At 43.3% G+C, this 22,488-nt stretch overlaps 1 protein-coding gene across 1 annotated transcript in view; it reads right to left on the reverse strand.

Moving 5' to 3' along the window:
* The window catches only part of TMEM132D (transmembrane protein 132D), a 643,197-nt gene that overhangs the window by 362,092 nt on the left and 258,617 nt on the right, over nucleotides 1–22,488 (reverse strand). Inside the window, exon 3 of the mRNA XM_032653976.1 lies at nucleotides 767–913. Coding sequence (XP_032509867.1) covers nucleotides 767–913 — 147 coding nt within the window. The remainder of the gene's footprint in view (nucleotides 1–766; nucleotides 914–22,488) is intronic.

The following is a 22,488-nucleotide window of genomic DNA, read 5'->3' on the forward strand; positions in this document are numbered from 1 at the left end:
ATTAGAATAAATAATGGAAAATAAATATTTTCCAAACATTGAGCTATAAAGTTAAAGAGCAAAAATCAACCAACCTAAAAGTGGCAAAAACCGATCGGAAATATTCTGGAGCCACAAATGAGGATTCGGAAACAGAAATAAATCAAGAACCACTGAGTTTCCAAGTCTCTGCCCAGCTGTGAATAGACTGTTTCTAACTTGGTGGGTATCAGAGACAGAGTCACAATTCCCTACAATTCCACAGCAGATCATTCACAGGTCCATCAGGAGATCCCAGCGCAAAATGCAATCCACGCGTTATACTTAAATCGACACGGCAAATGTGAAAGGCACCTCCGTGTGCCACGAGATCTACGAGCTCTGGGTGTTTTGTTTTGTTTTGTTTTGTTTTACAACAAACTCTTGTTTGAAACACTTGCAAAATGGGCCATTTTATCAGAAACGCCCAGACCTTTCGTTTTACCTAGTCATCTGGAATAGAAAGAGGCCATGTGGCAGGGGAACATCATTTCGAGATAAATTCCATTTGCATGGAGTAGTCCCTGCAGGTGACCGGGAACTGTGCTGGGATTGTAAGTAGGTCCACAGTGAATAACAGCCCACCTTTTTCCAAGTAAAGGATTCTATCCATCTCACCTGAAAGCACTATAATACAGACGACGCTCCCCAAGTGCAAACCGCGGTGAAAGCGGCTGTCAGCAAATTTGGGAAAAAAGAGGCCATCGTTGCAGCTAATCTGAATATATGGCAGGCCACTGGGACTCACCTGTTTTCCGAGCCAGCTGATTTCTTCTGACAAACGATGACAGCTGGTGTGTACTTCCCAGCGTAATCCGTGCTCTTCTTAACCTCCCACACGGAAGGGCTGCTGGCTCTCACCCCAATGATGTTCATGCCTTTCATCACCTTTACCCTGTTGGAGACAGCAAAATGCACAGCTGAGACGGCTCTGGGGCATCCCTGAGTTACCGCTGCTTCTGGGGACACAGTGCACTTAATGGCCCATTGTCACCTGCCAGGTGTAAGCTCATGTTTAATAGAATTTAATCACACGCTGGCAATCCCCTTCCAATCCATCTGCCCTAATTTTCCCCCCAGTCATTCCTTCCTTTAACAAAGGAGCCAGGAACAGTACACTGACATAGGCAAGCATCAGTCACATAAAGAAACGGAGTAACGCTATGCTAGTGGAAGGCTTTACTTTTAAGAAAATTAACTGAATACCCTCAGACTGTTAAAACTAAATAGAAAAAGGAAATTCAATAACACTGCAAAAGTGGGATTAAAAATAACAACGCACATTCATTGAATGCCTTTTCCATGCCAGGCACTGATGGACCGTTCCTCTGTATTATCTCATCTAATTTCCCAAGCAACGTTCCAAGTTCAAAGGTGGGGAGGGGCTGCGGCTCAGACAGGTTTGGGAATCATGATGGTTCATCGCAAAACACAGGTGCTGAGAGGTGCACAGATGCGCCTGGCTTCTACGCGTGTGCCCCTCCCATGACATCATCATCGTCGTCGTCATCAGGGCCATCATCCCATCATCATCACTATCACAACAAACCAGGCGCTCTGCTGAGTTCACGGCACTTTTATCTCACTTCACTCTCACACACGCCCTGTGAGGTCAGTACCATTTTAATTTTCACTGACAGGCTGAGCAACCAGGGCGATCAGGTGGCAGGTGACCCAGGATTTGAAACGGCTCCCAATCACAGCGCCGGTCCAACCAGGCTCAGTGCTTTCCTTGGCATCACATAAAATTTCCCGGTGCTGAAGCCACTTACTTGACCTGCTCAAGTCCTTCGTTGCCCAACACTGGCCAGTACCTGTCCTGAGACCTAACATCTGCTCAGACTTTAGACAAATTTGCCTAAAGCAGGTGTGCCCTCCATCACAGACTTGGCTTATTATTTCTCTCTTCCATTCACTTATTCCTTCCTTCCTTCATTCACGGAGAGGGACAGGTGACACGCTTATAGGTTTTTCTCTAGGATATCAGAGAAGCCGGATGAGAGAGGCAGAAGGATGTGCAGCAAAACTGGTTTCCTAGTATGCCCTAATGTCCAGAAGGAGGAGAAAGGTTCTGGAGGTGGAATTAATCACCAACGCCTAAGGATTTAATCAACCATGACTGTGTAGTGAAGCCACCATTAAAATCCAAAAGGAGGGGTTTCAGAGAGCCTCCAGGATGGTGAAGAAGAATGCCACTACGTGCCACCATGCTGGGCTCCAAACTCCAGGAGGACTGACGTTTCTTTGTTCTCGACCTCACATATATACACTACCAAATGTAAAATAGACAGCTAGTGGGAGGCAGTCGCATAGCACAGGGAGATCAGCTCGGTGCTCTGTGACCACCTAGAGGGGTGGGATAGGGAGGGTGGGAGGGAGACGCAAGAGGGAGGAGATGTGGGGATATATGTATACATATAGCTGATTCCGTCTTTTATACAGCAGAAAGTAACACAACATTATAAAGCAATTGTAGTCCAATAAAGACGTTAAAATAAAAACATATATGGAATGGAAGGGATATAGTAAAAGGACAATGCAATACATCGCAAACAGTTAGATGTATAAACTACTGCAAAAATTCATGTTTCCTGTTGTGTTTGCTTTTCTTGGTCCCTTGAGGAAAATAAAAGGGGTTTTGAAGCAAGAAAGCCAGGGGACAAATGGGGCAGGTTGATGGGTGACTGGGTGGGAGATGCTGCCAGGAGGGGCAGCCCTGGAGGAGGTACACTCCCCAGATTTACAACCGTGGTAGCTGTGTGAGCACAGAGGCAAGGAGGTGGGTCCTGAGGCCGTCTCTTAAATCCTCGCTCTTATCATCAGAGGAGATGATCCAGGCCACCCCCTGATATCAGGATCAAGGCGGGAGGAAAAGATGATGTGTTTAGGGCTGGCGCTTGGCGAGCAAAGGACATGCCTAATAGAACTAAGAACGCTCTCTCCCACAGAAACAGCTTGAAGACATGTGCAGAAGAGTTAACACTGCAGCTCTGAGACGAACGCCCTAGAAAGGCCTACTGGCAAGGCTGGCCCCTGAGTGGCATGTGGAAACTTGGATTTCAGGAGGGGTTCCCCCACTCCTTAATAAGAGGGGAACACGGAGCCTCTGCTTTTTGTACAAACACTATAGCTGCTGCTGGACACCTGCTTTCTTTCTGGTGGTCTGGAGGTATGGTGCCTGCCAGGCAATGGTGCCCAGGGGACCCGCCCCCAGTAAAAATTCTTGGCCCCCAGGCTTGGATGAGCTTTTCAGACAGACAACAGTTTACCCCTCTTGTCACAACTCATTGCTGGAGGGGTGAAGGTCATCCTGTATGATTCCCTGGGAGTGGACTTTCCTTAGCTTGTGCCTGGTTCCCCCAGACTGCGCCCCATGTGCCTTTTTCCTTTGCTGAATTTGCTTTGTGTCCTTTTGCTGTAATAAATCTTAGCAATGATTATGACTCTACGCTGAGTCCTGTTGAGTTTTCCTAGCAAGTCATCAAACACAGGGGTGGTCTTGGGGACCCCAAAACACATAGGGATTTGACTGGTCTACAAAGACAAGAGGAATCGCTTCTCACATGTGGCCCCCAGGGCTAAAGCTAGCATTTTTAGAAGGTGAGTGCCATGTAAAAATGTTTTGTGTTGTAAATAATGCTTGTAGAAGCCAACGTTTTGAACACAGTCATTTATAAATTGGGAATTGCATGCACAGGCCAGAAAGCCATCTGACCTTTTGGTGACACATGCTATGATTCCTCATTTAAATTGTAAGCAAACAAGATGGGGTGATGAAAAAAAGTTCAATTCACCATGGACAGCTGCTATTATATTAAGATGAATTCTAAGTGCTGTCCCAATTACTGTGTACTGGAATTTTCCTGAATCAAATTTGCTTTAAATAAATAGGTCATCAACCTGGAGCTGGCAACCTTTGTATTATACAGGAGCTATCAGTAGCTAGGCCTTTTCTGATACAGAATGAGCTCTTATTTTTCTTACATTTTATTCACAGGTAGGTCACTTGGAATTCAGATAATGTTTCTCCAATGAATCATTTTTAAGTTCTTAGGAAAGAACATGGTTGCATATTTAACCCAGAAGTACCCGATATCTGTTGCTAACAATTCTAGGGCAGCCACACAGAGTTGTAATTTATAGCATTATTTCTCAGGGGAGATTCTGAAATTTAGTGCAGGGCAATAGGAAATTGTCTTCCGTAGACACAGTGTTCTCATAAGAGGAGACACATGTCTACGGCATACTTCAGATGTTCTGAACTGGATAAGGGGTCCCTGATCTGTACAGCAAGAATGAATGTGTGCAAGAAATCGAATGGTTATTTCTTAGAGACACATCTATGCTCTACACTGAACACGGTTTATGTTGGCTTCATAGTTTTGAAACACTTAGAGCTGTAAGTGGCAGCGTTTTGGAACTATTAAGATAATCCTTAGAGCATGTGAAATTTGGCTTCACTGGGTCTGAACCAAATGCTAATTACTTCCTTTGTTTATGAGAGCTGAGTTACTTACATTCATTAGTGCAAGTTTTATAACCTACTTGTGGCTCAATAAATACAGGTTACACTGACAGCTTCATTACACAGAGATAAACATAGCACTTGATTTCCAAAGACATTTGTTATATATTTACACTTAATAATATATCTACTATAGTGATTTGGGGGAAAGCCGTAATTTCCCCACCACAGAATGCACATGCACTGTGGACTGGAAACACTGCTTGGCTTAAGGGTATATTGTGTTTTTAAAACACAACAGAGCTATTGTTCTGTTGTGTCTGTATCAAATATATCCATACGTAGACATATATACAAATGCAAACATAAAAACGCACACATATATATGCACACAAATATAAACACAGATGTATATATACACACATACAGATATATATACACATATATACACACATACATATATACACAAATATACACGTACATATACACACATATAGACATACCTATATGCACACAATGACATATACACACATGCACACACATAAACGTATATACACGGACACACATATATACACATACATATATACACACATATACAAAATGGACATACATGTAGGCATAATACGTATACATACACACATATATACAACACATATACAGAGATATATAGGCACTCACATAAACACACATTATGCATGCATATACACACATACGTATATACAGACACATGCCCATATATACACACACGTACATGCACACATATATGTGTGCATGTGTGTGCTCCAAGCACAGTATCCAGCAACAACGGGAACAGCCAGCAGCGTGGGATCCGAGCTGTGCTGTACACATTTTGTTTCTGCTCCACCACATCCCACCTCTCATATGCTGGGTAACAGAAGGATGCAACACACTGCCAGGTGTTGTGGGTTTAGTTAGTGGCATCCTTTCCGATTAACTGATGGGAAACCTGTCTTTCCCCACTGGGAAATTATCCACATTTATGCACATATTCAGAGTATTAAAAATTGCTATTGGAAAATTATAAATGTTTATGCTATAAACCTGAAAATATGCAATAAATATGAATGAGATTTTTTTAAATTAAAGAAAAGAAGCCATTCTAGAGCTAAATGAGTCCTGTACATAATCCTCAGTCTTTCCAAGCATCTGGTTTTCCTCTGACTCTCAGTTCATTCATAAGAAGGTTCCAGGGACCCGTCTTTCCTAAGGGCACAAATTCAGAACAGATGTGGTGAGTAGAAATAGGACAGATGGGGTTGCACACCAAATGGGAAGCACACCCGCAGGATGAATATGGATACCAATGGTTAGAAGCTTTGGAGGATGTGACGGTCGCCCCCTACCAGCACCCCTCCCCCCACCAGAAATTAAGATATAAATGCCTAAAGCAGGTCATGAATATTATGAGTAACACCAGGTGAGTAAACCAAACCTGTCTTTTGTTTGCTTATTTGGTCATTGGTTCATTCAACAAACACTTTCTGAGTCCCACCTGTTTCCCAGGCATCATTCACAGTACTGGAAATTCATTAAGAAGAAAACATACATGCTTCCTCTTGACATGGAACTAACACTGTAGTGGGAGAGCCAGAACACACACACACGCACTCACACACACATTTATTATGTTGATAAGTTCTATGAAGAAAAAGAAAGCAAGACAGGGAGATGGAGAGCCCAGTATGGGGTGGCTATCTTAGAAGATTGATTTTATTTTATTATCCACATAGCTGCAAAATGGTAAAGCCAGCAACCAAACCATATGGGCAAGTAGAAGGGAAAAAGGTATACTCTGGGGGGAAACTTTGCCACCCCAAAATGTGGCATTCAGATTATTTCAAGGTGAAAACAAACATGACCCAAAAGACTTAGGAAGAAACTTTGACCTTCCCCCTAACTGCATGAAGAATTTTGATAGAGGAGCTGTTACGGGAACTGAGCTGTCACCAGAGATACCTGCAAAGAACATGGACCAGGTGTGGTGAGGGGAACTCACAGAGGTCAGAGACCTCGCCGTGTCCCACTGCCCCTGCCTGGCCCAGCAAACATCTGTTCACCAAACATTTGCTTTTCCATCTCCATGTCAGTTGCCTTCCTCCCCACTAAAGTACTGAACTCCTACCCCCAACACCCTCTTTTGTCTTTAATCGAGGATGGTATTTAAGGTGATAGCTTTGGCCATACTGGCAACTTACTCAGCTTTTGTGGGCTCTCTCCTGTACACACGTGATTAAACTTTTGTTTGATTTTCCCCTGTTCCTCTGTTTCATCTCAATTTAATTCTTAGACCAGCCAGAAAAACCTAGAAGGGGAGAGGAAACTCTCCCCCTCCCCAGCAATACACATTGGATATCTTTGGCTGGCCTGTGAGCGGGGAGTACAATTCTCCTTGTTCCTACTGAAAATAGACCAACACCCAACAGTCAAGGATGCTATTTAAATATTCCACAGCTCGTTACGTGAGAGTCCAGTTTACGGATTCCTTGGGAAAACCAAAGCCTTGATATAGACACGGTCGCTCAACACAGCCTCCCAATAAACGATGGCTGAGTTGGGAAGAGGTGGAAAAGGAATGCAGAAGATGTCGCACGAGCACATCACATTTCTGGAAAGACAGGGCAAGTTATCTGCCTCATTGGTACCAAAGCATTAAGTGACCACACTCTCTGAACTTCCCATATGTGTATGATTAGAATAGGGCCCCCTCATTCTTTAAATGCTACTGAATCTCCCATCGTGGACTCATCAAATACATCAGCACACATGCAAGAAAAAAAGTCCTATTCTTTGTCGAACGTAATGAACTCTACCAGATACGGTGGGCCAAGTCCATAATGCACGGTAAAAAAATCATTTTTCTCATTATTATTATTATTTCCCTTGTTACACAGGAAACCTGGACACCTATTTTGAATCAATTTTCACTCTCCTCCCATCTAATCCATACAATAGTCACGACCGAAAGCCCCAGTTTTCCTAAAAAAGCAAAACAAAGTGAAAAAATCCATCTGTGCATTCTTGTGGGAGGTGGAAGACGCAGACTTGAAGTTCACGTTGGTCTTAGAAGTTCCATATTTCGCCAAGGCCATAATCTCAGCAGAGCAAGCAGGATGAGTATTTGCAGAATAGCAAGTCCGGGTGGCCTTCCTCAGTAACTAGCGTTTGGGAACATTAGGCTCTCTTCCCTGTTCCCAGGGCACCGAGAGGCGCTGGGGGCTGGGATGTGGCTGGTTCCCGGGTTTGGGCTAAGACCTAATTTTATTTTCTCTTATGAGCTCCAATCCTCTAATTTCACTACAGCACATAACAGAGCTGGATTGCTGTTTTCTCTAGCCTTCAAGGTTACCAGGGTTTTAGAGGGACTGTTTAAATATACTTCTTTAATTAAGGGAAACATTCTAAACTAAAACCAGAACTATGGTTCACTAACATATTTTCAGGGACCCTTTTCTGAGGGATGGTTACTTTTTTTTCGTTTTAGAAATCTTTTTATTATTTTTAAAAAATGTTATTTATTTAATTTTTTTTTGGCTGCGTTGGGTTTTCGTTGCTGCGCACAGGCTTCAGTAGTTGTGGCATGTGGGCTCAGTAGTTGTGGCTCGCGGGCTCTAGAGCATAGGCTCAGTAGTTGTGGCACATGGGCTTAGTTGCTCTGCGTCATGTGGGATCTTCCCAGACCAGGGCTCAAACCCGTGTCCCCTGCACGGGCAGGCGGATTCTTAACCACTGCACCACCAGGGAAGTCCCAAGGGATGGTTACTTTTTAATTAACATTTTTTTCATTGAAAATAATCATACAGGCATGCTGGTGAATGTTCCAATATTACAAAGGGGGAAACACAAAACGTTTCACTGCAGACTTCTATCCCCCTACTTCTCCCCAGTTTAGTGTCCATTTTCTGGGCGATCAACACATTGAGAAATGTAGATCTTTAAAAAATACCAATGGCAACACACTATATGCACTTTTATGCATCTTATCTATACATATACTTAAAAATGTATCTTGTAGTACGTCTATATCAGCATTTAAAGATCCACTCCCTTCTATGCACTACTCCAGTGTGAAGATTTATTTGAACAAAATCTAACTGCCTGGTGTCATCTGATGGACCCATAGGTGGCTTCCAATCTTTGCTACTACAATCTGTGCTTCAGAGAATTTCCATACACAACCAGCTTTGCACGCACACACAGCAGGTCTACAGTGTAAATTCCTAAGAAAAGAAATTGCCAAGCCAAAAGAGATGCCCATGTACAATTTTGATAGAACTTGCTAAATTACCACTCAAAGAGACTCCTCCAATTTGCACATTCATTGAGTGTCTTTTTGATCTAATAAAAACAATATTTCATCAAGTCTGAGGGGCACTGAATATTTTTTCATATCCCTATAATCTTTTTTACTAAATGCCTGTTCACATCATTTGTCCATTTTCCTATTGTTTTGTTGGTCTCGTTTTTAATGTCTATTAGAAAACTGATTAGTAAGGAAATTAGTCCCTTGATCCATCTGGAATTCATTTTAGTGCGAGAAGTGAGTAAAAGAGGGATCCAGCTTTACTTTTTACCCATATAGTTTCTACCAGCACTATTTATTAAATGATTCACCCAGTATCTGTTGATTTACAATGCCATCTTTAATATGCACTAAATTCATCTTTTTTTAGCCTTACTTTTGGCCTCTCCATTTGTTTTTATCGATCTGTCTGCCTTCTCATGTGCCAGTACCCAAATGTTTTACACACAACAGCTTACGACGTTTCAGTATCTGGCTGGGCTATTCCCTTCTTATTCTTTCCTTTTCTCCAGGAGTATCTTGATGCGTATTTTAAAAGGAATCATTTCTGTCGGCACATTTTCAAAGGTGGCCTTTCAGTTTGCAAGAAAAAAGAAAAGAAAAGAAAAATGTGCTCCCGTAACATCCCTCTCTGAAACTGAAGCTCATACGTGTCCATCAATTATGAGGGGTGATGGCCACAGCAGAAGTTACCTCTTCGAAGGTAACAGGCGAGTGTGCTGCTGCTGGGCGCAGGGTGACTGCTGGATCCGAACACAACACCGGCTGCTTCACACACAAGGTTCTTTACAACAGTGATAGCCTCCCAGGGATTTGTGGTTTGCCTTGAAAGTATTCCAGTTCTTTGGGGAACAACAGCCTTGGGTCCATGTGGGGCTACCCTTAGCCAATCAGCACACTTCCTCCTTCTGGTCGCAGTGGTCCAGTCCAATCAGACCGATGGGCTCAGGAATTTTCCAGGATCTACAAGAAAAGAACCACCCCCTGCCCCCCACCGGATTCTCACCCCTGACCTAACCAGAGCCTTAGGAGGGTGTGGAACTTGAGCTATGGTGCTGTGCAGGGACCCAGCCTGAAGTGACTCCAGGAGCCTGGAGGAGAGAGATGGGGTCTGGCTGGTCCTGGAGTCCTGACTCCGACGGTTAGAAAAGAACGGAGACCAGGCTTGAAGATTCCTCAAGCAGACAAAACCATTTACCCACAACAGCAAAACGAAGTGCAGCTTCTTTCATGAACGTAAGCGAAACTGAACTTGGCTTATGTCTTGAAAGTGCCTCTGATCATCACAAAAGAAACTTAAGTCATCTGCCTAAAAATGATGTAAGATCATCACTTTGAACCAATCCCCTGCCATCTGGAAACCGCCGTGGTAATAACCTATGGTTGTTAAGGTTTAAACCATCCTCGTGTCCATGTTATAAGCCAACCGTACCGTCATGCCTCTGAGCTTCACATTCATTTTGAATTTGAAAGCTCCCAGTTGGAAAACTGTTCTTAGAAGCACGATAAACTCTTACTAAATACTCTTCAATTGATCTGGTGGCTTTAACTTGCTGTTTCTGGGTTTTTGACATAACCATGTCTGAAGCAATATCTATGCCTGCCTGTTTGTTACCAATTCCCCATTAGCTATCATCCATCCAATTCTCCTCCATCCCACATTTTAAATTTTGTTTTCATCATTTTGAGTTTGAGCTTTTTTTTTTTCATTTTTACCTTTACTTTTAAAAAAAATGTGATAAGAACACTTAATGTGAGATCTACTCCATTAACACATTTTTAAGCGCACGACACCGTATTTTATTCACTACATCTGCAAAGACTGTATTTCCAAATACAGTATCTCCACAGGTACAGGGAGTTAGGAATTTAGGGGGACAGAACTCAACTCACAGAAAGGTCAGTTCAGTGGGTTCTCTGAGAACTCTAGTGGACAGCCTTTTATTAATGCAATTCCACCCAAACGTGACAGACCATTAAAATTTGTTCTACCCGATATTCTCCAACTAAAAACTGACTAGAAAGCGTCCAGTGAATCAATTAGTGAATGTGTCTTTGCTTAAGACTTTAATGTTTAAATAACACTTTTTAAAAATTAATAAACTTTATTTTTTAGAATGTTTTAGGTCTACAGCAAAATTGAGCAGAAAGGAGAGAGATTCCCTGTGTACCCCTCCGCACACAACCTTCCCCCACCAACGTCCCGCAGCACAGTGGATGGACCCACAATAACACCTCATCATCACATCTCATACTGTGTTTCTGGACAGAAAAATCAATACACCACATAAAAGAATCTTGTCCAACAAAGAGAAGAGATGTGTGGTTGCCAAGAGGGAGGGGGGGTGGGGGAGGGATGGAGTGCGAGTTTGGGATCAGCAGATGCCAACTATGATATGAAAAATGGATGAACAGCAAGGTCCTACTGTAGAGCACAGGGGACACCATGCAATATCCTGTGATAAACCAGAATGGAAAAGAATAGAAAAAAGAATGCATATATGTGTACCACTGAATCACTTTGCCGTACAGCAGAAACTAACACAACATTGTAAATCAAGTGTACTTCAGTTAAAAAAAAAAAAAGAATCCTGCCCGGAAAATGGTATAATTTTGCAAGGGCAGTTATGGAGACAAGATGTAGCCTCATTTTACAGATGAAGAAACTGAGGCACAGAGAAGTTAAGCAAGTTGCTTAAAGTCCCACAACTAATAAATGGTAAGAGCCAGTTCCAGGAGCCCTACTCTTACCCACTATGTTCTACCACGACTTTTCTCTCCCCGTAGGGTATCTTTTGGCCATCTCGACAGTCCGCGCCCTCAGCTACCTTCCCTGTCCCTCTAAGGACACGTGGGGACTTGGCCCATGGATACCTCTATAGCACACAATTACCATTAGGCTGACATAAATTTAGACCTCGCCTCACCAAGCCCTGACGATCAGGTCGCTGAGTAACCAACCCTTTAGGCAATCTCCTCTCAGAACCCAAACGCTGCTTGCTAGCAGAGACCCTAATGGCCTTGGAGTTCCTGATGACTTTTCTGGCAAATTCCTCTCTCCCTGATCAGGGTTTCTCTGCCCCACTGGTGGCAACAGAGACACACAGCTCACCCTGTTCCCACTACCTCTGGCTCCTTTCTCCTTTCCACAGTCCCTGAGGCCCACATTTATGTCCTCCGAGGTGGTATTTGGTGTTTCCACACCCTCTTCTCCCCCTCCCCCTATATATTGTGCGGTATAACACAATCTATTGGTTTTATCTGTCAGGCCTCCCTCATGGCGTGTGACCAAGGCAGGCTGGGATCAGGAATACTGCCAAGAGATTCTTCTCTCGCTCCATAAACCTGACTTTCCAACGGATGGTCTCTCTGAGGACAAGAGAATCCCACTTTGGAAATTAGGACTTGAATATTGACCCTTTTTATTTCTCTCTGTGACTTCCAAGCTGTACCATTCCCTGCCACGATGCCATGGGGTGGCTTCAACTCTTCCAGCTCCCCCCTGAATTCCACACCTGTCAGTTGCCTTCACATGTTATTGGCCAAAGCAAGTCACGTGACTACACCTAGCTTTAAGATGGGGATGGGAAAGTTGATCCTACCATCGGCCATTCTTAGGCTAGCAGATGCCTTGAACTAAGAAGGAAGTCGTTTACCCACACGGAAGTATTTCCAAAAAATTATCAACTTTCTCATTTTACAAATGAGAAAATAAAGACTTAAAAGAGATTAGAAAGACTGGCTGTTTCCTTAGAATACCTGAGTGCCCTGTTAGACACTCAAAGGAGAGGGGACACTTAGGACATGTACTGTCACTTGCTGAGCATGGCAGTTGGTAGGGGTTTACTCAGCTTTTCTTCCAGGTACGAGGTAGGATTTACTTCTCCACTCCCCTTTGAAGTGAGGTATGGGCTTGTGGTTCTGGCCAACGAAATGTGGGCTAGAGGGGCACGCGTCACATTTGGTGAGGCTGGAAGAGTTAAAGCATGCCCCCAGTGACTGTGAATGCCCCAGATGGTGGCTTTCCCATCATCTGGGACCCCGACTGCGGATACACCAAAGCAGAGACACCAGCAGATGTGTAATGTGACAGAGAAATAAAACTGTGGTTTCAAAGCACCGAGGTCTGGGGGTTGTTTGTTACAGCAGCATAACCTAGACTATACTGTCTCTTAGAGAACTCCTTCTCTGACTCCTTTTCCTAGTAGCAGGTAAACTGAAAGCTTGAGTAAGAAATCTGTGAAGGTTTACTCAGGCTGGATTAGGTAAGAGGCAAACTGACCTGGTAGTCATTGGAAAGATTTATTCTTTGGGTAGAACAGAGAGAATTTTCCAGAATCTATGGCACTCACTGGGTGAAAAAGGACACATTCCATTTAAAAGAATGTATTTTATTGAAGTAGAGTTGATTTATGGTGTTAATTTCTGCAGTACAGCAAAGTTATGTATACATATATATGTTCTTTTTTGTATTTCAATAGTCCTACAGAATTTGGCAATATCTTTCTTTTGAACTTTATTTTATAAATTAAAAAAATTTTTTTTAATTTATTTTTTATTGAAGTATAGTTGATCTACAATATTGTGTTCATTTCTGCTGTACAGCAAAGTAATTCGGTTACATATATATATATAATGTATATATACATCCTTTTTAATATTCTTTTCTATGATGGTTTATCACAGGATATTGAATATAGTTCCCTGTGCTATACAGTAGGACCTTGTTGTTTATCCATTTCTATATATAATAGTTTGCATCTGCTAAACCCAAACTCCCAATCCACCCCTCCGCTTTGCCCCCTCCCCTTTGGCAACCACAAGTCTGTTCTCGACGTCTGTGAATCTATTTCCGTTTCATAGATGAGTTTATTTGTGTCCTATTTTAGATTCCATGTACAAGGGATACGTGCCGTTTTTGAAGCTAGTTACTATTCCACCGTGATGTGTTTTCCTGTATTTTTATATTTAAAACAATCCTGATAGAGAAACTTGATGCTGAAACCTTGGGAGCCAAAGGTGAGGACTTAATCCCTCTGCTTTCACACCTGGAAAGGGGGGTTTATTCAACAAGGGAAGGCTCAGGATTGCTCCTCTCTGATTGCCCCCCGGAGACTGTTCTTTTGTGCTGTAGCTCCTGAGACTCCTGAGCGACACTGAAGCAGAATCCTCGGCGGCACACCTGAACCAGCTCCTCTGCCGACACTGCGTGGCGGCCCTGCACAGCCCACATGCTGCAAGGCTGGTATTTGTCAGCAGCCGGCTGCTTCACTTTCTACAACACTCAAGGAACAATTTCACAGCCATTACCACCACCCTGCAATCACGACACTGTCTGGAAGCTAGGTATTAAGCTGGTTGCAAACTACAAAGCAATCCAGGCGAGGTGAAGACAGACACTTTGATAAATAAGGAGGGACAGCTTGTACATTTTAATCAGTTGACTAAAATCTCCATTCAGCTTCACTTTCATCACCTCAGTCCACTTGGTGTTTAGCAGATACGGGAGATTGTCTTTTCCAAAGATGACCCCCAAGAGCGTCTATCTCTGGTCCTACGTGCCCTTCCTACACTGGGAGCTTGTCTCTCTTTCCATGAAGGAGGAAGGCTTGCATGGTGGGTGAAAGAGATGCTATGAGACTGTGAATTAGGTCATAAAAGATCCATCAGCTTCCACGGTCTTCCCATGATGCTGAGCCCCCCCTGAGCAGTCTGAGACGGCCATGCTGTAGGGCAGTCCCACCGCTAATGAGGCCATGTGCCAGGGTCCTGGCTGACAAGCCCAGCTGAGGTCCAGGAAAGAGCAGACATCCAACATCAGGCATGTCTGCAGTGAGACTTCAGAGGATTCCCTCCATCAGTGGTCTTGTCTCACCTCTTTGAAGCCTTCCTGGTTGAAGCCTCAATCATCATGGAGCAGAGACAGTTACTGTGTACACAGCAGTCCCCAGCGCCTGACACACAGAATCCACGAACATAAGAAAACGATGGCTGTTACAGCATTAGGTTCGGGGTGCTTTGTTAGGTAGCACAAGGAAATACAACAGCGTTCTGAGGCAAAACTGGAAAACCTTTGCCCGCCTGTCCTTGGTTTCCATTGGAGGCTAGGCTCTACTTGGGAAGGTGGGTCTCTCCCTCGGAAGTCATAAATGGCGGCCCATGGACTGAATTTAGCCTGCAAGTCTCTTGTCTGACATTGTTTTATTCCATTTTGAAAATGTGAACCCGTTGTTCTAAAATTAAGACATTTCTGGGACTTCCCTGGGGGTCCAGTGGTAAAGAAGCCGCCTTCCAATGCAGGGGACGCGGGTTCGATCCCTGGTTGGGGAACTAAGATCCCACGTGCCGCGGGGCAGCTAAGCCCACGCGCCACAACTACTGAGCTTGCAGGCCTCAGCTAGAGAGCCCGTGTGCCACAACCAAAGAGAGAAAAACCCTCACGCCACAACTAGAGAGAAGTCCGCACGCCGCAAGGGAAGAACCCGCATGCCTCAGCGAAGATCCCGCATGCCGCAACTGAGACCTGATGCAGCCAAAAATAAATAAATAAGTCTTTTAAAAAATAAATAAATAAAATTAAGGCATTTCCTTTAAAAATCCACAGCATTGGCTTGTCTTGAAACATAGTATTGATATAATAATACTTGATCTGCTGCCTTAAACACCAATTGGCTGAGACCCACCACCTGTAAACAGTACACATGTTCTTCAGTTTTCCATGGTCTCCACCATCCCCTAGCCATCTCCAAACACAAACATCTTTCTTACACCCAACCAACCTGAATTAATCCACTCAATTTTATTACCTGCCCGTCCCCGGAAGGCAACTGAGTCTGGGAGCCCTGCTCTTGCCCTTGGGATGAACGAAGGGTCCGATGTTGCTTTTGCATCAGCAACTGTAGAGTCTAATAATTTAATCACAGTCCTGTGACATCAAACAACAAACGGAACTCAACATCCTCTGATATTCTGGTTGAGGTGACGAATATACTACTGGAAAGACAGAAGTAACATACATGGGCAGAAACAACAGTAAGTCCTCTTCTGACTGGGAAGTCCTTGTACAGAGATTGATGAGGCTTCTCTCCTGCTCTCAATTCCTTCCCATAAGATTGGAAAGGAATACGTCTGTTGAGGCCTGTGAGCCAATGAATAAACTGTGTTTGGAAAGAAACGTCACAAAGAAACGAGGAGGGTGAACCCATGTGTTACATGGACAACTTCCAGACAAACCATTCTCCCTATTCCTGATGGAGTTCCAGTCACTTGAATTATTCTCTCCTCTAGCCCTTCTGTGACTTAAAACATCCAGTCTTCCAAACAGTGTATTCTCCCCAGCTATTTTACCATCTCTCTCTATTTTGCTTTGTATTTTCTCCATCAAGACACCATTTTCTATCAGGAATGCGCATGAACTATGTACGAAGGGAAAGTTTAGAAGATGTCACGTGCGGTTTTACATTTCCTTCTTGCCTTCATTGCTTGCATACATAATTGGGCTTAATACAGCCTTGAGGAATGTGCGGGGCAAAGGAAAAACATTCACTTGCTTTCTGAGCTGTTCATCCTCGAATGTGAACACCTGCGGGCCGACCATCCCCCCATCAATTGTCCACACTTCCATCCCCCCCATCACTTGTCCATGCATCAAAGTGGGAAGGAAAGGTATCTCTGTCTGGGCTACTACTTCTGCCAACACCTGACCTCTTGGCACCTGGATCTGCACTGGGCTGAAAGAGGTCCCTGAAACTCTGCTCCATCGGTCCATGCTCAGGCAAATGCCGACACATCCCTCATTACAACGGGGTGCCTCTCACATCTTCCTCTGGCAACGGACTGGGGCTTTATCTCTCCAAGGAGCTGAAGTGAGAAGTGCAGGTTTGTCTCTGTATTTGGTGAAAACTGGCTGGGAAGACCTCAGATGCTTCTTTCTATAGTAGGTTACCCTTCTTTTAAATCAGTGAATGGAAATAATATCACAATTTTACTTGGACGTTTTTTAACATCAGAGGGCCCAGTAACCTAGTCGCCTGCCTTGCACAGATCCTGGAAGTGCACTGCCCAAAAAGGTAAGCCCATGGTCATGTGACTCTATTTAAATTTAAAATAGTAAAGATAAAATAAAATAAACTCAGCTCTTCAATGGCATCGCCAGAATTCGAGAACGACAGCCACATGCAGATAGAGGCTACTGTTAGATAGTACAGGTAGAGAACATACTCATCAACGTGGAAATTTTCACGGGATGGCGATGCCCTTGAGTAATTTCTACAAAACTAGGCGGGCCCAGGCACATTTTAAAGTCGACATTTAAAGCTTTCCCTCCTCAGCAACAAAGGGTGAAATTTCCAGCATATTGTAACGACTGACATTTTAAAATCAAACTGTTATATCATTCTCTTAAAAGCATTCGCTGGAATTGAAATATCATGGTGACTTGATATCTACCATTATTTGTTTTCAAAAGGTACACAGACAACCCCTTCTCTACCAGGCTTGAATTTTATATTTCTTCTCTTTTAGTTTGCATATCCATTTTATTTCTTTCAAACAGAATTTTATTTTCATGTGTTCTATTTTTGCGGCAAAGTCTTTCATTGATCACTCTGTCATACTTCTCTGCAACAAATATGTGCATATAAATTCAAATTTATTTTTCCTGGTGTCCGGAAGTCTCTAAATGTGGTTTTTAAAATTCTAGATTGAGATAATAATTATTCAACATAAGACAGTGAAGGATTAGTGGAAATGCATTGATTAATAACAGGAATGGGGTTATATAGTCTGGAGAGTCTATCTTATGCTCGAGTAACAAACAACCCTGACTCTTACTGGTTTAAATGAACAGATTTATTTTTTGCTCCGATTTAACATTCTATGTGGATAGGCAGGAATTCAGACTGATGGCACTCGTACTGTGATGGCGACATCGCTGCACGGTGCTTTAGAATTTGCCAACCAAAGGAAGAGAGAGCACAAAATATCACCATGTGCTTTATACACGCTTCTGCATGGAAGTGATGTACATTTTGGCCAAAGCAAGTCACACGACCGCAGTTTATTTCACGAGACCAGAGAAATGCAAGGCTCCTGTAGGGTCCCATCCGGATCGAAAAACTGAAGCAAGTCTAGAATGTTCCAAGTGGAAAGTACTAGGAAGCAGAAACTATTGGCAAGCTGGAAATGAGGGCTGGGAAGCTCCTTCCAATTATCTCCACCATCTGCTGCATGAAAATGGATGATTTCCAGCACTATCTCCCCAGCTGCTGGGAACCTCCACCACCTCTGAGAAGCCACAGGAGAACCATGCCTGTTCTTTTCTACTTTCCAAATCCTCATGCGTCTCCTTGGCAGACTCACCCAGAATGACGTGGGGAAAGGGCGTCTGGGAGTGAAGGTGCAGGTTTCTGCCCCGAGATGCAGAGAAGGATATAGAAGGGTATCAATTATGGTGAGTTGCTAAAAGTTGCTGTAGGTTCAGGAACCTTCTTCCCCAGTTGGGACATATCAGTGGATCACAGGGCGCATTTCATGTATTTCAAGAATAAGACGGTCAACTTCGGTTACAATCCTGCATCTCCATGTCATAGGTGTGGTCCAACGCACTCTGTTACAGCGACATCACTCGGGGCTTTCAACTCCTTAGAGGAGAAAAACCACTTGTGATCCGTCCTCAAAAGGGATGTTTTAAGATCTGACAATTCCATCAGGTTCCCCTCCTGCTTTGTTGAAAGCAAAGCATTAGAAATCATGTGGTTTCCAGAGGGATGTGTTATCTAGTCATCAGAGTAATCTGCTTTCTCAAAGGCACATGCACCAACATCACTAAACTGGCTACCGGTTGTCACCTCATACGCTTTTACCCCGTAGGGCAATCCATCATAGGGAGACCCTACGTAGGTGAAAAGAGCAAATACAAAGCTGACCACCTTGACGGGTACTTTCTTAGCAGATCAACTTTAGCAAAGAAGTAGAGAACTCAGAAAACAGATTCTCTTAAAACGACCTATGTCTATATACTCCTCGAATGGCTTGGTATGACCCCAGGCATACACATGCCCCAGTTTAAAGACCTTTACAATTTAACAATTCCTTCAAAATTCCCGAAGGGGAATAGAGCTCAGGTAGATGAATCACAGCACAACCCGCCAACACCCAACTGAACACACCAGCTATTTTTCTTCCAGCAGCTACAAAGACTCTGAGTTTTCTGCACATGTAATATTTTGTACGTCTTGAGAGGTCACATGAGGTACTATCTTAGAGAATAGAGAGGAAATCTATTTTAATTTCATTCCTCTTCACCTAACATGCAGAGGTTAGGATTTAACCTTGAACGATTCTTCCTCCCTAAATCAGAAGTGTTTATTAATAGTCTTTCTACCTTGGGCTCAGTGTTGGAAGATACCCCGCAAAAGTCGACTAGACAGATTCTTTGATATTAAACCCACTTTAAAAGACTTCAATTTCTCTATAATATTTTTTGATGTAGAAAGAACAAGCCTACATTGCTTTCCGTCGTGTGAATCTAATCTAAATCCAAAAGATACAAGGGAAGTTTTCATATTGAAAATCTGCTGGTAAAATAAGAAAAGACATGGGCATGGCTTCAAGTAAGATGAGAAGTGTGAAGTGGAATGGGGTGTGGGTGGGAAATGAACACCTGTAGAGGCCAGAGAAAAGTATAAACATCAAAAGAAGGCATATTTTGGTTCAATGTGAAGAGTGCCAGAGCACTCAAAGCTAACTGAAGCTTAAGGAGGCAAACTCATGAAGTGCTGCAATCTGTAGATTTCCACGAATGGGCCCGATTATCCATCGGTGAGATCCAAGGTTTTTACAGTAAGTCCCCTACATATGAATAAGTTCCGTTCCGAGAGCACGTTCGTAAGTCCAATTTGTTCGTCGAGTCCAACAAAGTTAGCCTAGGTACCCAACTAACACAATCGGCTCTACAGTACTGTACTGTAATAGGTTTTTAATACTTTTCACACAAATAATACATAAAAAACAAACACAAAAAATAAAACATTTTAAACCTTACAGTACAGTATCTTGAAAAGTACAGAAGTACGGTACAACAGCTTGGCATACACGGGCTGGCATCGAGTGAACAGGCAAGAAATGAAGATACTGTACTCGGTACTCTACACGGTACTGTAAAGTGCACAAAAGAACACACACTTGTAGAGGACGCACGCAGGTGACAATGTACACCAGACACCTGAAATAACTTACGTGAGTAGACATGCGAACGCACGTTCGCATCTTTGAAAGTTCTCGACCTGAAGGTTCACGTGTAGGGGAGTTGCTGGATTTGATAAATTAAAAACATTTAATATGCATCATCTGTGTGCCTGGCACTTGCTAATTGCTAGGGATACAGCAGCGCACAAAATATTCCCAGTTCATACTCTCACAGAGCTTATCACCTAAGTGGAAATGAATCAGTCAGGTTAGGGCATGTGATGCTGCAGTAACGAATAACACCTACGAAATAAACAATACAGGTTTATTTCTCATTTGTGCACCTGCTCACTCAGGGTCAACGACTTCCTCCCTCAGGGACGCCAAGAGAGGCTGTACCATCTGGAATGTCGCCAGACCTCCACTGGAGAAGAAAAGATGGAAATTTTTTCACACCAGTTTTTACTTGCATCCACCTCAGAGGAACTTACCACTTTCACTTATTTGTCCTTAGTCTGAGCAAATAATATAGCACGCCTGACTTCACGGTGATGGGGAAATATAACCCACTCCTCTTCCTACAGAAGGTATTAGTGGATGGTAGCAATGGCCAATAAACGGAGACAGATGATAAGCGACTGACAGATCACTGTGAGCGTAAGGAAGAAGTCGTCTAAGACGCCATGGGAAAGTAAACAGGGGATCTAATGGAGCTTGAGAGATTCAGAGAATGCCTCTCCAAGGAGATGATGCTTAATGTGGGATGGAAAGGAGCTAGTAGGATAAGAACCTAAAAATCCCGTCCCACTTAGAGAGTCAATGACCTTATCATTCTGATTCTAACCTGACTATACCTGTGCCTAATGCAGGATAAACACTCTGAACATCGCATCCAAACAGTGTCTGAGCACCTGCTATGTGAAGTTCTTTCCCGATGCCCTTGCATGAAAGCCTGGGTCCCTCTCTGTCTGTGTTGCTATTCACCAGGGACAGAAGGCAAGGCTAGTTTCTCCAGAGTTAATCTCATTTATGGGACTCTAGGCATGCAATCAGTGCTGTTCTTCATAGAAAAAGGCTCAGAGTTTCTTCATGTCACTCTAAGAGTTTCACTGATTGAAAATCCGCAGCAGACAAGAACCAGGAGTACCCGAGGTACCACAGGAGTTAGAATAAATTATGCAGAGCAGTCTAGCACAACATAAGCTATTTAGAGTTGCATAATATACCCGCAAACTCTTATCAAGGGCTGTGGTTTTCAACCCTAGGAGACAGAAACTAGTTATCATTATGCATCACCACGAAAGCAGATTAAAATAAATCAATTTGTTTATCTCTGGGTTCTGTGCCAAATTAACAGTTCAGAAAGAAGAGCGCTCTGTCCAGATAACAGGACAACCCTCATTCAAATCGAGATATTAAAAATATAAATCTCGGGAGGTTTCAGTGCTGAATTTAATTATCCAAAGGGCAGAAGACCAGCTTATGAATGGTTTGCACTGTGAGTTAGAGCTGGAATTCTTGGACACCATCCACTTGAATTAAAGGTAGGTAAAAATTTTCTGTATATGATAATTCCGATCATAAGTGGATTTCTCTCCAGAAACAGAAAGGCCACTTTATTTTGATGGCTTTTGTCTGTGTGTGTTGGCATATATACATACACACATTTCTTAAAAAATGTTTTACAGTGAAACACTGAAACTTTGGTAGAATACTCTATGTATGTAATACTCTACGTATTTATTTATACTCTACGTATTTATAAATTAATAAAATTTATGGAGGCCTTTGGCTTCAACTAACCAAGGATCTTCTCCAACTCCCAAGTTATCTGGCTCAAAAGTACATGCCTCTCAGTGTGGAAAATCTACTACAGCTGATTTCCACTGGACGGTCCACGCCCAGGTAATTCTTGGATTCCCAAATCATGTGTTTGACAAGTGACACTGAATTTGGCGATTTTTCCATAGTAGAATGTAATGGTTTGGGAGCATAATCTACTCTCAGTCAGGAAGCTAATGTTGCTTCAGGTCCAATTAGCCCACTTTAAAGAGTCATCCTTACTAGCAAGCAACACTACTTTTTTTTTTTTTTTTTTGCGGTACGCGGGCCTCTCACTGTTGTGGCCCCTCCCGCTGCGGAGCACAGGCTCCGGACGTGCAGGCTCAGCGGCCATGGCTCACGGGCCCAGCCGCTCCGCGGCATGTGGAATCTTCCCGGACCGGGGCACGAACCCGCGTCCCCTGCATCGGCAGGCGGACTCTCAACCACTGCGCCACCAGGGAAGCCCAAGCAACACTACTTTTCATCAAATTAGTTAAGAAGTCATTCACAGACAGATAACCAGACAACAGAGAACAGATTAGAATAGAGACACTGTGAGTAGCCCTGGGTCCCCCAAACCTCCTGGAATCTCAGGGAGTAGTAGAAGTATCCCCATCTTAGCAGAAGGAAGACCCAGATTCCAGCTGAAGATCGGGCAATCACTAACTTTTTC

Source organism: Phocoena sinus, chromosome 14, assembly GCF_008692025.1.
Source record: "Phocoena sinus isolate mPhoSin1 chromosome 14, mPhoSin1.pri, whole genome shotgun sequence".
Classification (NCBI taxonomy): Eukaryota; Metazoa; Chordata; class Mammalia; order Artiodactyla; family Phocoenidae; genus Phocoena; species Phocoena sinus.